General features: G+C 40.2%; 1 protein-coding gene across 5 annotated transcripts in view; it reads left to right on the top strand.

Annotated features, from left to right (window-relative positions):
- TCF12 (transcription factor 12) overlaps positions 1-10875 on the top strand; it is a 160211-nt gene extending 149336 nt beyond the window's left edge. For 3 of the 5 annotated variants that reach the window (XM_017737970.1, XM_017737950.1, XM_017737944.1), the window contains 5 exons: positions 1298-1412; positions 2232-2403; positions 3635-3867; positions 7035-7188; positions 8575-10875. In XM_017737970.1, the coding sequence (XP_017593459.1) occupies positions 1298-1412; positions 2232-2403; positions 3635-3867; positions 7035-7177 (663 nt within the window). In that variant the 3' untranslated portion in view covers positions 7178-7188; positions 8575-10875. The remainder of the gene's footprint in view (positions 1-1297; positions 1413-2231; positions 2404-3634; positions 3868-7034; positions 7189-8574) is intronic. The other 2 variants (XM_017737976.1, XM_017737961.1) reach the window with 1 other exon arrangement.
- Positions 10876-15946: the final 5071 nt, after the last annotated feature.

Raw genomic sequence — 15946 nt, 5'->3', positions numbered from 1 at the left:
AGGGAAAGACTCATTTTTGAAAAGTTCAGAGTGAGAATGAGCGTCACGTTCGAGTTGTAAAACGAGTTTTGTCTCTTAAGCTGAAAGACCCAGCTCCTTCCTCCCAGCAAGTTCATAACTCTTGCAGGAGCTGGGCTGACTGTATCCAGAGTAGAACTTCTCACAAACAAAGCCTATTACAAGCAGAGGAAGATAAAATATACTTGAAATAGCAACAGATATTCCACAGTATACAAGAGGAGATTTTCTGCAGAACAATGGATACAAATAGCAGCCCGGAATGACCTGATATTAGTTGTGGGTTGTTGGGGGGGTGGGTTCCCCCTTTCTTTTTTTGTTCCTGTGCATTAGCTTACAGAAACAAGTGTATATTAAACAAAGGATAAACTTGCATAAGGGTATTTATCTCTCTCTGGGTAAAACCCATACTAAGACATGAAAGGTAAAAGCTGCATTAATTACTCAAGAGGGATTCAAAGCTCAGCAGTTTACTAGGATTGAAGGATTTATTGAAAAACAGTGGTTCTCATGTGTAACTCCAGGCAATAAACCTATTTAATTAAAGGCTTAATCTTCTAGTTGACATGTTTGCTACTGTTCCAATAAAAAGCTTCATCTGTAGCCAGTTTTTGTAACTATACAAATAATAGTAGAATCTCTTGTCTTTGTTCATTTTTTAACTGTTTAATTGTATTATGTTGGTTATATTATAAATATTTAAGGACTTTTGTGTCTTTAGAAATTAAAAGCTTTAAATGGTCTGTGTTCCAAATTATTTAAATACAGGCAGTGTATCTTTGCCTCTTTTTTCTCAAACAAATATTTTTTAATAGAAGTTGATGACAGTATTCTGTATTGAGCAGAAGTTTTTTAACAAATTGCCTCTTCATGTTAGGTATGCACACTCATAGCTGTCTCACATAAGTATCATTAATTCAAGTTTATGCAAAATTAGAATTTTTCAAGACTCTTCATCTCAATGCTTTCTGCTCAGAAATTTAATCATGATGTATTATGAAGGAACAGATCACAAAATAGGTGGTAAGAATGGTTAGATACCTGGATTATTTTATTCCAAACAGGGTTGGTCACTGCTTGAGACATGGCCCAGTCTAGTAAGGTGTAATCAGGTGTTTTAATGTAACAGCATCTATCAACCAAACCTTTCCTTTACTCAGTGAGAATTTTAACTCTGTTCTCTAATCCAGCAAATACATTCAGTGTTTTAAAATTCTATTTTTGGACTATTTCTTTGAATCACATGTTTAATAGAAATCTTTGCTTTGCCTTGCTTTAGGTTGGGACTCACCGGGAAGAAGGTGTCAGCCTCAACAGCAACCATTCAGTTCTTCCCAGTACAGTTTCTGCTCAGAGCACTGAACTAAATCATAAAACACAAGACAGCTACAGAGGTAACTTTCCAGGATTAAATGCTGGACAGGGTCTGCAGTTGTTCAGAGCCAGTGAGGCTGTAGATCTTGGTAAAATGGCATCAGTGCAAGGAATAGGGGCATAGATAATGTTGAAAAATAAAAATTAATAACAAATCCTATATACCACCACTGTTAGGGACTTCTGCAACAATTTTGAGGGCATCCCTGTCTAAGAATTATCCCAGTATAGTTTCAAGAGAAGGCTGCATTACAGCCACATCCCTTCAACTGTAGGGGCCATGATTCACTTGCAGAGCTGCAGCCATTTCCCAGTCGGCCAGGAGGGCTGTGGAGTGGGCTGAGACCAGAGTTCAGCCCAGCCAATGGAAAGAGGGCATTCCACACCAGTGTTTACTGCTCCTTCCACTTTTAGCTAAAGAAGTAAACTGCAGAAAATAGAAGTCAGCTCCTTTATTAGTGTGCTAGTACCATTTAGGGGGTGTTGCACACTTGGCCTAAACCCAAGCCTGGATGTCAGTGCATCTCTGGCCTTAAATTTGCAGCCCAGACATCAGGTGCAAATTTCCTTACTTCACTCAATGTCCTTTTGTCTTAAACCATGTTTTCCTTAGACTAAGCTGTTACCAATCAAGCTGCTCTGTGAGCTGTGATTGCTTTATAACCCATGACACATGTCCAAGCACAGCAGTGTTACCAGGATTTCTTGTTTCTGTTAGTTCTTCCTGTTGTCTCCCCAGACTTGTGCTCAGCTCTGGCCCCTCACGGCCATTATCTATTTGAGGTTCTGTGCAACGTTTCAGTGCTGTGACTCTCACCCTGCTCTCTGGTTGCTTGCAGCACTGTCGGGTGGCTTACAGAGCCAGTCTGTGGCTATAGGTCCAACAGAAATCAAGTCTGAACATAAGGAGAAGGATGAAAATATCCATGAACCCCCCTCATCAGATGACATGAAATCAGATGATGAGTCCTCCCAGAAGGATATCAAGGTCTCATCCAGAGGCAGAACAAGGTGTGTTGCTGACATGACCTGGAGAATCTGTGCTTTGTTAATGCTCAGTAGCATGTTGTCCTTACATTTGATAAATTTATTGCAAGGCTTTTGTGTTACTGCAGTGCATACACCAATAGGCAGCTGAAAGAGAGAAAAAGTTTATAGTATCTGTATATATTTAAATACAAGGTAGAGAATTTGCTGGGAAAACCACCCAACAAGTGTGCATTCCCTTACACTAGTGCCATGCCTAATGTCTGCCTGTACATGGAAGCAGCAAAAGATTCAAAAGGCCCTGCCCAGCATAGAGGATGGGACAATGTCAGAAATTTGTGATACCTTGTACCTGGGCCAGGGTTGCACTTCTAGATGTGAGTCTGGTGGTGGAGAGCTCCAGCTCCTGATCTGGAGGCTGAGGTGAACACCATGGCTGAATATCCCCTTGAAACACTGTGTCCCCCCCAAGCCACAGACACAAAACTGGAGCTGACACTGGGTAAGTGCTTCTGGATCTGCCTGATAGGCCTGACACAAGCACTGAAATTTGAGGTAAGAGTAAACAATCAGAATTTTGCGACCACAGGCAGCACAGTCTGTATCAACACATGTTTAATGGTATTTTATTGTGTTAATTTTAGTAGAACAGAGGTTTTGCACAGTTTTAGACTAAATTGGACGGACCCGTATTAAGGCTATACAACTTGATATCATTTGAGGCAGTTCAAGAATTCTAAATACAACTGTTTAGCTCTACACTGAGTAGTAGAAGAAAAAATAGTTCTAAAATTGGCCAGTGTGGTCTTTAACAAAAATAAAACTTTTAAATAAGCACATGAAATTGAAAATTCCTTGAATGCGTTTTTATATAAGCTGATGTATTGGAAAATAGCAAAAACTTTAAAAGGTGTTTGAGTTACCTCTTTAAATGGCTTGGCTACATCTCCTGCTTCAAAAAGCAGTGTGTTGCCACAACTTTTCCTAGAGATGTTTACCTGCTCTAGACAATATTCCGTGGGTATTCTTCAGGCAGAACATTTATTTTCAGGAAAAGGCAGGAGCAACAAGAATTTCCTTGAAAACTTCAGCATTGATACCTGATGCTTTCTTAGTTATCCAAATATACTTCAATATGAAATGGATTAAGTAGAAAGTTTAATTTTGTCAACTGAAAATTTGGAGTCAGCACCAGGATCACTTGTCTGAAATACCAGTGATATTTCAATATACTGTTACGTTTGCTTTCTTGCAGCAGTACTAACGAAGATGAGGATTTAAACCCAGAGCAGAAAATAGAAAGAGAAAAGGAGAGAAGAATGGCAAATAATGCCCGGGAGCGTTTACGTGTGCGAGACATTAACGAGGCATTCAAGGAGCTCGGCCGCATGTGCCAGCTGCACCTGAAGAGTGAGAAGCCGCAGACGAAGCTGCTGATCCTCCACCAGGCCGTGGCAGTGATCCTCAGCCTGGAGCAGCAAGTGAGAGGTCAGTAGCCTTGGGGCTGGGCAGGCCTGTGGCAGCTTTGTCCATGGAGCAGAGTGGGGCTCTTGAAACCTGCACAACCAGATGCATGAGCAACTGAAAGTGTGTTTGCTGTTCTGTAATGATGCTGAAATTCTGTAGAAAAAGCAAATAATTACTTTAAAAAAAATGGGAAAGGAGTGAGTATAAGGTTTGTACTTTGCCCTTTCTTTTTTCCTTCAGTTAGTCATCTCTTCACCTAAGTTTTCATGGTAAATTCATCAATTAAAATGTTGACACATCCACTTTAAATTGTAACAAGCACTTGTTTAGTAGGAGAAAAGGTTTAGCAACAATAAGAGATCTGTTTTAAGATGAACCCCATATAATTGAAATACTACGCAGTGAATTTGTTTGTATTTACTTACTTTTTTGCATTAAACATGTACTGAGGAGGGAGGAAACTTACTTCTGCTGTAATTGAATCAGAGCTGGGTTTCCATGAATTTTCTTTCCTTGATTCCTTTAAATTTTTTCAAGAAAGAAACAATATGCCTGCTGGTAGGTGCAGAAGGAAAACTGCTTTGTGCCATTCACTCTCGTAAGGAGAGATGGTTCTAGGAATCATGTTTGGTTCTTCAGCTGTTCTGTTCTTGTGAGTTGGTGAAGCCACAGTTGACTTTTAATCTCCCTTTCTACGTTTGTAAAAGACGTGTTGAAGTTCTGGGGCACCTTGCTGTAACTTCTGGTCAGCCCTGAGTCGGTTGGCACTCAGACTGGATGGTGGCTGTGAGTCCCTTCCAACAGAAATAGTCTCGTTCTGTGGAGGTGGCACTTCCCAGATGAGTGTCCTCATGTTTTGCTGTTCGGGACTCATTAACAGCCATCTTCCTTAGTGTCTCACTGATGGAAGTGACTGGAAAAGTCTGAGATGTGGATATGTCAGTGGTTGTATTTGCTCAGTGTACTACATCTTCGAATCACCGATGTCACAGTGATAACAATGGCTTATTTTTGTGTACTTCATTTTTACTTCCTTTTTCTCATTTGTTGCTTGCATTTTGCACAGAAGATCCAAGCAGCAGTTAAAAGTTTATTGAAAGTGACTAAATAACTAACTTAACACAAACTTACGTACTTCATGCAGTAAGGATGAGATGCTGTGTTTTCAGGCAGTTTTATTGATCCAGCTGTCAGTAGAGAAACACACAGTCTCCAGCCAGAGCTCTTCCAAGGCACAGAGCAACTGTTCTGCAGATGAGACAGCAGCTGGGGCTGTTGTAAAACCCAGTTTAGCATCTCTGAGGCTTGGATCTTGGGCACTGTTTGGTCTGAAAATACTTGCCATGGTCTAGAAGATAAGGTTGAATATTATGAAGTCAGAGGGACGTTAATCAAGCATGGGTTTTGATGTTTAAAAAGCATCAAGTCCATCTCCCTGCTCTCAGGTTCCGTAATTCACGGGAAGCTCCATGGTAATAAAATCACTTTTGCCTTGGTCAGAGAACTTCCAATCCTTGTGTCTGTGGTAGAAATCTTTTTTCTCAATGTACTAACAGCTAGTACTAAACTGCCCCGTTGTACAGGCAGTGTAAATGGAGAACTTTCCCTTCCTCAAGCTCCCATCTCCCTGTGTGCTCTGTGTGTCCGGGGCAGGCCATGGGAAGTGCATGGGGCCTCCTAGAGAGTGGCCCTGGCTCCCATTTGTCTTGCCCGTCCCCCTTTGCACCTGTTCCTGTGAGTGAGTGACCGGAGCTTTGTGTGACACCCACAGGAGCTTGTACAGTGCATTCTGTAATTGCATAAACAATTTCCTCTCTGCTGGTAATGAAGCTTCTCATTTTGTGATTGGTGCTATTCAAAATGAACCATTTCAGATCTAAGCTCTCAGTGTAGGCCAGAGGTTTTATCTCCATTTCCTAAATCACTGTAAATTAACTTCCTTTCAAAGTTTCCATGTAATTAAATCTTTAAAACTTCAAGGCAAGCCACAGTTAGACAAAGAAAACTGTGATTAAGAAAAGTTAGCAGTTTTTTTTTTCCAGTAGAATCTTTATGAGTGCTCATCCTTAAGGAAATGCAGTAGGAGGCTGTTGATAATGACTTTGGTGACAGCAGAACTATCAAGTCCATCCAAAATAGTCTCTGTTGGATGAGCTAAAATGCACAGGGGTCAGTAAACTGCAGTTACTAGAGGGGTGCCTGTGCAGTGCAAGAGAAGGGCTTGTGCTGTCTGTTCAGTTTTGGCAGACTTCTTGCAGTTATAATTGTATCTGCCATCTCCAACTGCAAAACAGAATTCACTGACAGCTAGAAAATACCTTAAAATTATGATTAAACTCAACAGTGGAATATATTACATGGGTTTCGTGTGTCTTTTGGGCCCCTGTGATTTACATCTTCTATATTTTGATTCACAAAAAGCCATTTTGAAGAACAGAAACAGTTGACTTTTAGAAACTGTCATTATTTGGAAACGAGATCCAAATCTACATCTATTGAAGCTAAGTGGGGAAGTGGAAAAATACTGATGAAATACCTTGATAGCTGGTCCACAGCTGGTTATTGTAAAGTACTGACTTTAATGTGAGAGGAAATAGGGTTTGGAAAAAAAATAATGCTCCTGCTGTATGTGACTGTCATCACAGTCTTTTGATTGAACCAAGATGGGCACAAGGTGATTTCACAGATTGAGGCTGTTGAGAACTACCCGTTCAGGATGTGCTCCCTCCCCTGCCCTAACAGGTGGCTGGTACTTGCTGGGAAGAAAGAATCAGCAATGTTACTAAAACTAGTGTGATGTCAGGAAGGTTGGTAAGACTTCAGCCTACCAACAAAATGTATGTATCTCCATTTTATTATAGTGTAAATTTTAGACACTTCTCATTTTGCACTTCAGTGTCTTATGGTGATAAAGGAGGTGCTTTTTGAAAGTTTCTGAAGATGTATGTAGGCAGCTGAAAGGGGTTTGGTTCTTTGTCTCTTTGGTTTTTTAAAATACCAGTTTAGGAGCTGTCTGGCAGGACTTTCAGTAGTGATTGTCTGCATCTTTGGACACCTGCGAGTGAACATGGGGTGTCAGCAGCTGAAGAGGGAAGCTGCAGAGCTATTTTTACTCCAGGGTTAATGTATCGATATTGCCCATGGTGTCGGCGTATGGGATATGAAGAACTCTGATTTTTCTGTTACAGAACGAAACCTAAACCCTAAAGCAGCCTGCCTTAAGAGAAGGGAAGAAGAAAAAGTTTCTGCCGTATCGGCAGAGCCGCCAACACCACACCCAGGAAGCCACCCTGGCCTGAGTGAAACTACCAACCCTATGGGTCATATGTGAACACCAGCCAGGTATGTCAGGGGATGGCTCTTGTTGCTTTGTGTTGGCTACAGTGGGGGAGACACCTGGATGTGGTAGGATCTAGTTCCTGAGCTGCCAGCAGCACCAAACTTATCTGTGCTTTCACATCTCTGAGCAGAAGCAGAAGGCTGCAGATTTGTTTGGGTTTATAATAAAATCCCAAGAAATTATCGTCAGAGTCTCTATTTCCGTGCCTTGTTGCCAATGGCTACATCTCTTGGCTCAGGTGGCCTTCTTGGCATGACATCTGAGGAACAGTGAACAGCTTGCTAGATAAGCCAAGCTTAATAGAGATGAATTATACATCTTTAAATGGCCTAAATATCACATTAGTTCATTTAAAAATCCATGTATTGTTTCCCAGTGCTAATACAGAGTTTCAGGGACTCCTCATCCCAGAGAGATTTGCTCTCTGGCTCAAGGCCAGTCATTCTAACTCCTCTCATTTGCCCAGCAGAGGCTGGGAACTGTCTTAAGTCAGACGATCTGTATTGGTGAAGATAGTTAAGATTTTAAAGTAACATTTTCAGCTTTGCAAGGTAGCCCAGTATGTAACATCTCATTTAAACTCGCTGATGGGGAGGCCCTACAGGAATATCAGTCTTTTAGGTTTATTCATGTTGTTGGTTGGTTTTCTAAATAGTTGAGAAACCTTGATTTTAAAAGAAAAAAATTGAGTATTCCAGTAGAGCTGTTGCTACTTTCAAAAAGAAGAAAAAACCGGGTTCAGTGCCTTTGTTTTAATCCAGAACATTACTAAATTTTATGTTTGGGGAGGTTTTTTGTTGTTGTGTATATTATAATTTTTAATGCTTTGAATTTCTTTAATTTTTTTTTCATACCAGAGCAATAGGCTACTTTGGAATTGTCAGATAATTTTTGATTTACAGCAAATTTAGTCTGTTCTTGCCATATAAATATAAAGAACCACTTTCAAAAGTTTGGTGTCTTTGATTTTTTTTTTTAATAGCAGTAACTTTGTGGGTTGACTGAAGTATGACATTGACAGAAAAGACTGTACAGGAACATGGCAATTTACCTTTGGGAGGGAGTGAACTTGGCACTGTCTCTTGCTTGGTTTGGAGAGCAAAGTCAGACACAAATTGAAGGTCTGAGATGTGCAGATTATTCCCTCTTCCATATCCATGGGGGCCCAACCAGAAGGCTCTTTAGAGTAATCTTTTCAATATATCATGTTCAATATGGATATCTCTGGAATGGGGGATTTCAGGGCCTCTCAGTGTGATTTTCTTTTGCACCTAAATGACTGAAAAATGCCACCAAATCCAGTTTAAATTAGGTCTCTGGTGTTGATACTAAGCTTTTAAATTATTCTTTTCCTACTAACCTCTTTTTTCTCCTAAATTTCTTTCTAGAATTCCAGAATTATTGGTAGGGATACACAGAAGGTGACCTTTCTTCACAAGGACACAGACAACTAACATTATATGAAGACACAAACCTGACAGGAGAAAACACTTGAAGCAAGAAACCCAAATGCAATCTTATGATCAAAGCTACTGGTCAACACCTGCATCAGGAGTGAAGATACAAGATCTTCAGACAGAATTTCAGCCCATGAGATAACTCTGAACATATCATTCTGTTGCAAGCAGTGTGTCGCTTCTGCACAATCAGAGACTGTTGTGATCTCTCCACTCATTGTGGAAGTTGCCTTGTGCCTAAACTGAATTGACAAATGCATTGTAACTACAAATTTTATTTATTGTTATGGAACTGTAAAGGTCTACATATAAAGGGAAAAGTTAACATGTTAAAAGCTGATAAAATTTCAGCTGAATGCCAGCATTTACTAAAGCTGTTCACATTCAGAGAACAAAGCAGTGACAACCGTCGACCCGTAGCATTCCCAGCATACCTATTAGTGTCTTAAAAAAGGAAGGGAAAAGTCTTTTGTTGTCCTTTCCTCTCCTTTTGCCATATGACTAGTGTTTTCCATGCAATAGGAAACTATTCCTTGGTATAGCTTTTTTTATGTTATTTTTGATCTCTGGTAATCTGAACAGTTATGGTCACAGTTCCCCTTCCATACTGAGCTCTGTGCCTCAAGCCACTCAGAGGCCTCATGAAGGCTGCAGGCTGGAGCAATACTGTGACCATAACATTTCTTGGATTTAAAAAGTGATTTTTATTTTCCCTCAGACTGTCCTCAAACATTTTTTTTTTTCTAATTATAAACAAAACCTTTTTAGGCTTCTAGGCTTCATAGTAAAGCTTGTAACGTGAAGTGTAAATTGGGTGGGGAGAATCTACTTTGTTAGAGTTGCTTTGTTTTCCGAGCAGTAAGTACTACATATAGTACATGTAAAGTGTTAGCTGTATGTAAGCACAAAATGCATTAAAATACAAAGGAGATTTTTTTCAGGCTGTAACTTTGGTGAATAGTAAAATCCTAAATTCACCGTGGCAGGTAGTGTGATGATGATATAACCACCTGCAAGGTGGGCTTATTACGTAATGGAATCTTAAGAGCAATGGTCACCAGTTTTTCCTTCCTGTACATGTTAATTATCATGTCATGTTGTATGGCTTGTCAGTGGAGAAAAAATAGTGTGAATCAAATGCAAATACCCCCCGTCCCAAGCCATATTAGCATTAAACCTTTAAATGTTTCTCCACCAGAACAGTGTCCATAAGTATTCCTTTGTCACAGATGTGTTGAAATGGTTAAAATCCCTTTGAACTTCCATGGAAACTGTCTTCCACTGCAATGACCATGGGAGGAAATTTCCTAAGCCAAGGTTGTCTGAGCTATTGTTTATATAGTGCATCTTTCATCACTGGCAATTGGTTCACACACAAAACAGGAACAAAACTATAATTTTTATGAAGTCATTTAATTTGAAAGAACAAAAGATGGATTGATAAAATAAACTAATGAATTTAAGCTCATGTTTTGGATGGTTCCTAACAAAACAGTTTGTGGAATTAGTGGACTCATTTCTATTACTTTAATTTGCATATATCATCAAATAACACCTGATTATATCTGTGGCCTTGTTCTTCATTTCAGTGTTTATCAGCTAAACGGAATTTGTTGCTTATGACGTGTGAAAGTGATCACGTGCCACTGCCTGGCCTTTTTCCTTCTAAGCTTGTTGTCTTTTTGGCTATATTAGACTTTGCAGTATGCCCAGAAGCTTTCCTTCATAAAATAGAAAGAAAAAAACATTTGGCTTATTTTTCACTGTAGCTAGTCTTTTATACAATAATCTTGTAAGAAAATTTCTTGAATTCTAAATATTACTCTTTCTAGATTTTTGAAATCAAAAAAAGTTTTCAGTAAAAAGTTTCTTACTTTATTTTACTATATTAGGTAGTAAAAATGTAGGGTTATTTACCATAACCTGTTCATTAATATCAGAAATTTACAATAGCATTGTAAGACCATAGTAGGGTTCTAGCATACCGTGTAGTACCTATGGAGTATTGTAAGAGCTAATTGTCCGAGATGAATTGCTTCTCATCTTGTTCTCCAGTTTCCATTGTTGGTTTATTGCAGATTTGTACCCTGTGTCAAATTTCAAGGTATCGCTGATAAAACCTTTCCAACCAGCAGCAAGAAGTTCAAAAAATTTCTGTCAATGTAACAGAAAACACTATGTATATAACATTTATGTAGCAATAAATGTGCCATCTTTTTTTAACATGGTAAATCAGTGAGTTTTTTACATTTCTCTCTCCTCATAGGCAACATGTTGTTTGAAAAACAGTGGCGAAAGTCTCTTCTGCCTTTATCAGAACAAAGCCTGACACATTCTCAAGGAGCAGAGTACGTTGCAGGCACAAGAAGTGTTGTTGCTCCTCCCTGTGAAGCCAGGCCACCAATGCCCAGTGCCTGAGGAGCAGCAGTGCCTGAGCTGCGTTTGCTGCTGCAGGGCAGAAAGGGGATTGCACAGGCAGACAGCAAACCAGGAGCAGCCGATCCCATAGGCACAGCCTCTTCTACAGCTCACTCCTTTCCTTTGCTTGTCCTGAAGACAGGTTGCTTAGATCTGAGCTCCCTTGTGCAGGGAAGTTCAGTGCCAACTTATTTCTGAACTGATTGATGCATCTGTGTATGTTTTGTGGACGGGGGAAAAGTCTGTAGTTCAAGCACATCAAAGACAAAAGTGTCTGTGTGCAGTGCTGATGTTTGAGTGTGGGGTGTCAGTACAGCTGCTGTGCTCGGCACCGCTTCCGACTCCCGACTCAGTCCTTGGTAACCTTAGAAACTGCTCTGATCCCACTGAGATCCAGTGCCCAGCATGCAGATCCAGGCACGTGTTTGTTACAGCAGCACTTCTACCAGAGACAAAGCTCTGACATGGTCTGGCCAAACGGGGGGTCAGACCCAGCCATGTCAGGCTGCCTTTTAGAATGGCTTTAGCAGCAGCAGTGCGAGAGGTGCCCAGTGCCTTCCCCAGCACACATTCCCAATTTGAACTTTACTCCAGTAATAATTCTAAATCCAGCCTTTGAACATCCATCAATACTCATTTTCCCTTTTCTGAATTAGACTTACTCATTTGTCAACTCTTTCAGAGAAGTAAAAATGGCCATTTGCCCATCTTAATCTTTTTTTTACCACACTTCTGCTGTCCTATTTGCATATACTTTCTGATCACGAGTCCTTCATCTTTTTTTTCCATGTTTCCTTTATTTTTTCCATTTTGTTTGTGTGTGTGTGTGTGGAAGAGATCTATGTTGGGATACCTTTGTTAAATACAGTTCTAGAATTAGCATTTGGAATATTGTAGAAAAGCTCTCCTGTAAATCTAAATCATTGGGAAAGTCTTGAAATGGACTTTCTTTTTTTCCTCCAGCTACTGAGTAGTTGCTGCTACTAAAAGGATTCTGGATTCTTCATTAATTAACATTTCCCCAAGAATTAAACATTTTCCCCCAGCATCTGGAAATCATGGCAGACCAAAAGTAAAATGGAACCATCTGTAGAAGACAACCAAGATAGTGGGTGCTAAACTTGGCTGTTTGTTTGTAACACCAATACCTTCTGCCTCCTAATACCCCTTGCCTGTGGATACTGAAATGTCCTGTAAAAGGAAGAAACTTTAAAGCACTTTAAAGCCTGGCAGCGTATCAAGAGTGGGTCTCCAGCAGGCCCAGCAGGGAGCAGGCTGGCACCTTCCTGCCTCTGCACACAGGCCCTGCTCTCAGTGCCCTACTCCCAGGGCATCACCAACCCAGGGCTGCAGGGGTGTCCCTGGGGCAAGGCAGGCCCAGCTCCTGCCTTCCTGCTGCTCATCTGCCCAGTGCAACGAGGTGAAAGTTTCCCGGGCTGGGGGAGAATGGTGCTGAGAGGAGACTGCTACAAATCCTTTCTTCCCATTCTGCCCCTCAGGTCTGTGCTGCCACAGAGCAGGTAAGTCAGGTGCCATTCGGGAGCTATTTTGTACTGTTCAACCTTCATTTCTTTTACTGAAGTTCATCCCTCTGTCAACCTGGATGCCTTGGCAAAACAGAGAGCTCAACTGCTACCACAAGCACTGCGTGTGCATGTTCAGTACTTCAGCTGCTTCAGCAGCTGACTGCAGTCACCTCAGGTTCTTTCTATCAGTCAGAAACTGTCCAGACCAGGCTCTGAAACTACAAATTGTCTGGGCTGTAAACAGAATCCCTTTCAATTCTCTCCTAATCCCAATTTTTTAAATGTTTTGATGCAATTAAAAACACCTGTTAAATAGAACCTGATTTTTAAAAACATACAAAATTATACCAGCTGAGATAAAAATCTTTCCCAAAATATTGACCATAACTGATCCTGGAGAGACAGATCTGTTAGAAAGTCAGTGGCTGGGCTAAATACTTAGAATTCTGGTTATTTCAGGTGAACTAGAGAAACAGAAATACCAAGGCTGGTTCATTTTCAGGAAGGATCCACTGTAGTTCTAATAGTATCATCTAAACATATAGAGACAAAATGAGTTAAATGTAAACTGTATCAATCAGAGCAGTAACTGCTGTCACGTGAATGGATGAGAAAATAACTGACAATGTAACTCAAAGTTCAGTCTATGTTAGATGTAGAGCCCTGCTAGTCATGGATTTCAGAAAAGCATACAAAATGCAGATCCTATAGCTGGAGCAATTTCTTTTCATGAAAGCACTGAATAGCATACCAGGTTTTATTTGTTTTGGAAAATTCTACATTTTAGCTCTTAAAAAAATAAATCCAGGAGGAAATTATTCAAAGTAAATGGAATCAAACTCTTGTACAAAATGGACACAGCAATGTCTTGATAACCTAGTAGTGTGGATTTTGGCTCTACTTTATTTTTGTGCTGATGCTTTTTCACTGTATCTTGATGTCAATGGAAGACTTGGAAATGCCAGAACAGGCTGAATTACCAGTTTGCTGGATTATTTCTTTGTATACGAGTAAGTTAAGTGGTTCCTTATGCTCATGGAAGTTCTGACACACAACATTGCATTAAATGCACAATCTCTCTGTCTACAATGCAGAAAGGAAAAAGAAATACTTGTGATGGTCCAACACAACTAAAGAAATTTCATGAACTTGAATGAGTGTGTATCAATTATAAAAATAAATTCTCCAAACTTGAAATTATAAACTCATCTGTAGAATGAAAAGTCTGAGGAGTACAGTTGTGGCTCTGCATTTTACTTCACACCAATAAATGAGCAGAGATGATCAGAAGCATTAGTTAATCACAGAAGCAGAATTAATCACCAGCCCTAGTTGTGTTTGCTTGGAAGAAAGCAGATAGCCAATTGTTTGCTGCACAGCCAGATCAAGTGCTCCAGACTGCTCCCAAATTACTTTCTCTGACTGCTGAAATAACTGCTTTCACAATCAGGTTCTTTAGGACATTCGAGGGCTTAATATTTCCTCATCAGCTTTATTTGCTCAGACTAGAACCTGGATGTGCCAGAATGAGAGTCCACTTCTCAAGATACTGAATAGCCACTCTGTGGAAGAGAAATCTCCTGTGTGTAAATATGAAATGATAAGGTAGGGGAAAGTTTAGAATGATGTTTTGAATGTTCAGTTCACACCTGCAAAAGCTAAAGAGAGTATCAGTATTTCCTTTTCAAGGCGACAAAGAAAGTAAGTCTTGCAGATGCATCTCCCATTCTGTTTGTACAATACAGAGCAGGAGAGAGCTCCTATCTGAACTCATCTTCTGTGTGCCACAAAGACACAAATGCTAATGCATTTGATTATGAATATAACAGTTAAAGTTCATTAATCCCTAACACTACCTGACTAATTAAGATAAATGCATGCAATATTGGTTTTAAAGTCGATGGACTCTGCTTCCAGTTTACCCATTTAAATGGGTAACATTTAATTAGATAAACATTTAATTTGTTTATGTGTCTAATTAATAGCTGAAAGTTTAATTAAACATAAAGGTTTTAAAATGCTTATTCCTTTCCTAGCACACAAGAACAGTAAATGTGAGCATCATAAAATGCAAGTACAAGAGGGCAAGAATGCTAAAAATTAAAAGAAAAAAAGGGTAACAGCCTACAGAATCTGAAGGTAGTAACTGTCATTATCTGTAGCCAGCTGTTTTTCACTATCCTGTTATATAGAAGTAGAACAAATGTGTCAATAAAGCTCTCATTAAAAAGTGTTTTGGATATAAATGCAGATTCTGCATTTACAGGAGTATCAGGGAAAAGAGTGTGAATGACACCAAAATTGACACATCAGGCTTTGCCGTCTGTTTTTTCTGGTGTGGCCATTTTGCCTGTCTGGGATAACTGATGAAAAATAACTGCACACAGGTTCAGTCCCATGTTTCTGTACCCCTCGACTTTTCAGCTGGAAATTTACTTCAGCTTTTCAATTTACTTTTCAATTCTGTAAATTGAGCTGGCTGTGCATGCTTCCACAGGCCCTCCTGAACTTCCTTCCTTGGCCCTTCCCTGCCCCACCCCATCCCTAGTTTCTGTTGCATGAGATATGGTCTCCGAACTATGGGTTGTAAGCAAGTTTAAATCTTCTGCTCCTCCCAGGCCCAGTGCTGGGGCTGCCTCAATCAGGTAAAGCAGCAGCCACCTCTTCCACAAAGAGCAAGGGCTGGAGCAGCTAGCTCTCCAGTGCAGACAGGCCAAGAGAGCTGGGGTTGTTCTGCCTGCAGAACATTACAGCACCTTCCAGTACCTAAAGGGGCTCCAAGAGAGCTGGAGAGGGACTTTTTCAAGGACATGTAGTGACAAGACAAAGGGTAATGGGTTTAAACTGACAGAGGGAGGTTTAGATTAGATATAAGGAAGAAATTCTTCCCTGTGAGGGTGGTGAGACACTGACACAGGATGCCCAGAGGAACTGTGAATGCTCCATCCCTGGAAGTGTTCAAGGCCAGGCTGGATGGGCCTCTGAGCCACCTGGTCTAGTGGAAGCTGTCCTTGTCCATAGCAGGGAGGTTGGAAGTTAGCCCCTCCCAGCTCAAATCATTCCACGAGTCTATGAGTGACAATAATCTGTTCATTGGAAAAAAACCTGTAATTTATCCCACATTTGTTTTTAATTTATTTCATATTGTTTAGTAATATTTTAAGCTCCATATGGAATAAGAAGGAAATCTGAAGGAATTTTCATCTTAGATCTGAACTGTTACATTATAACCATATAATTCTTCTCTTCTGCACATTTGCTAGAGTAATTTTTTCCTCCCTAGCCTATTAAAATTCCCTCTGCCCAACAGCCCTTGATCCTACAAAGAGATATGCAGTTTATGCACAGGATAGCCCTTC

Source organism: Corvus brachyrhynchos, unplaced genomic scaffold (genome assembly GCF_000691975.1).
Source record: "Corvus brachyrhynchos isolate BGI_N302 unplaced genomic scaffold, ASM69197v1 scaffold200, whole genome shotgun sequence".
NCBI classification, from domain to species: domain Eukaryota; kingdom Metazoa; phylum Chordata; class Aves; order Passeriformes; family Corvidae; genus Corvus; species Corvus brachyrhynchos.
This window is presented reverse-complemented; position numbering and strand designations above follow the sequence as displayed.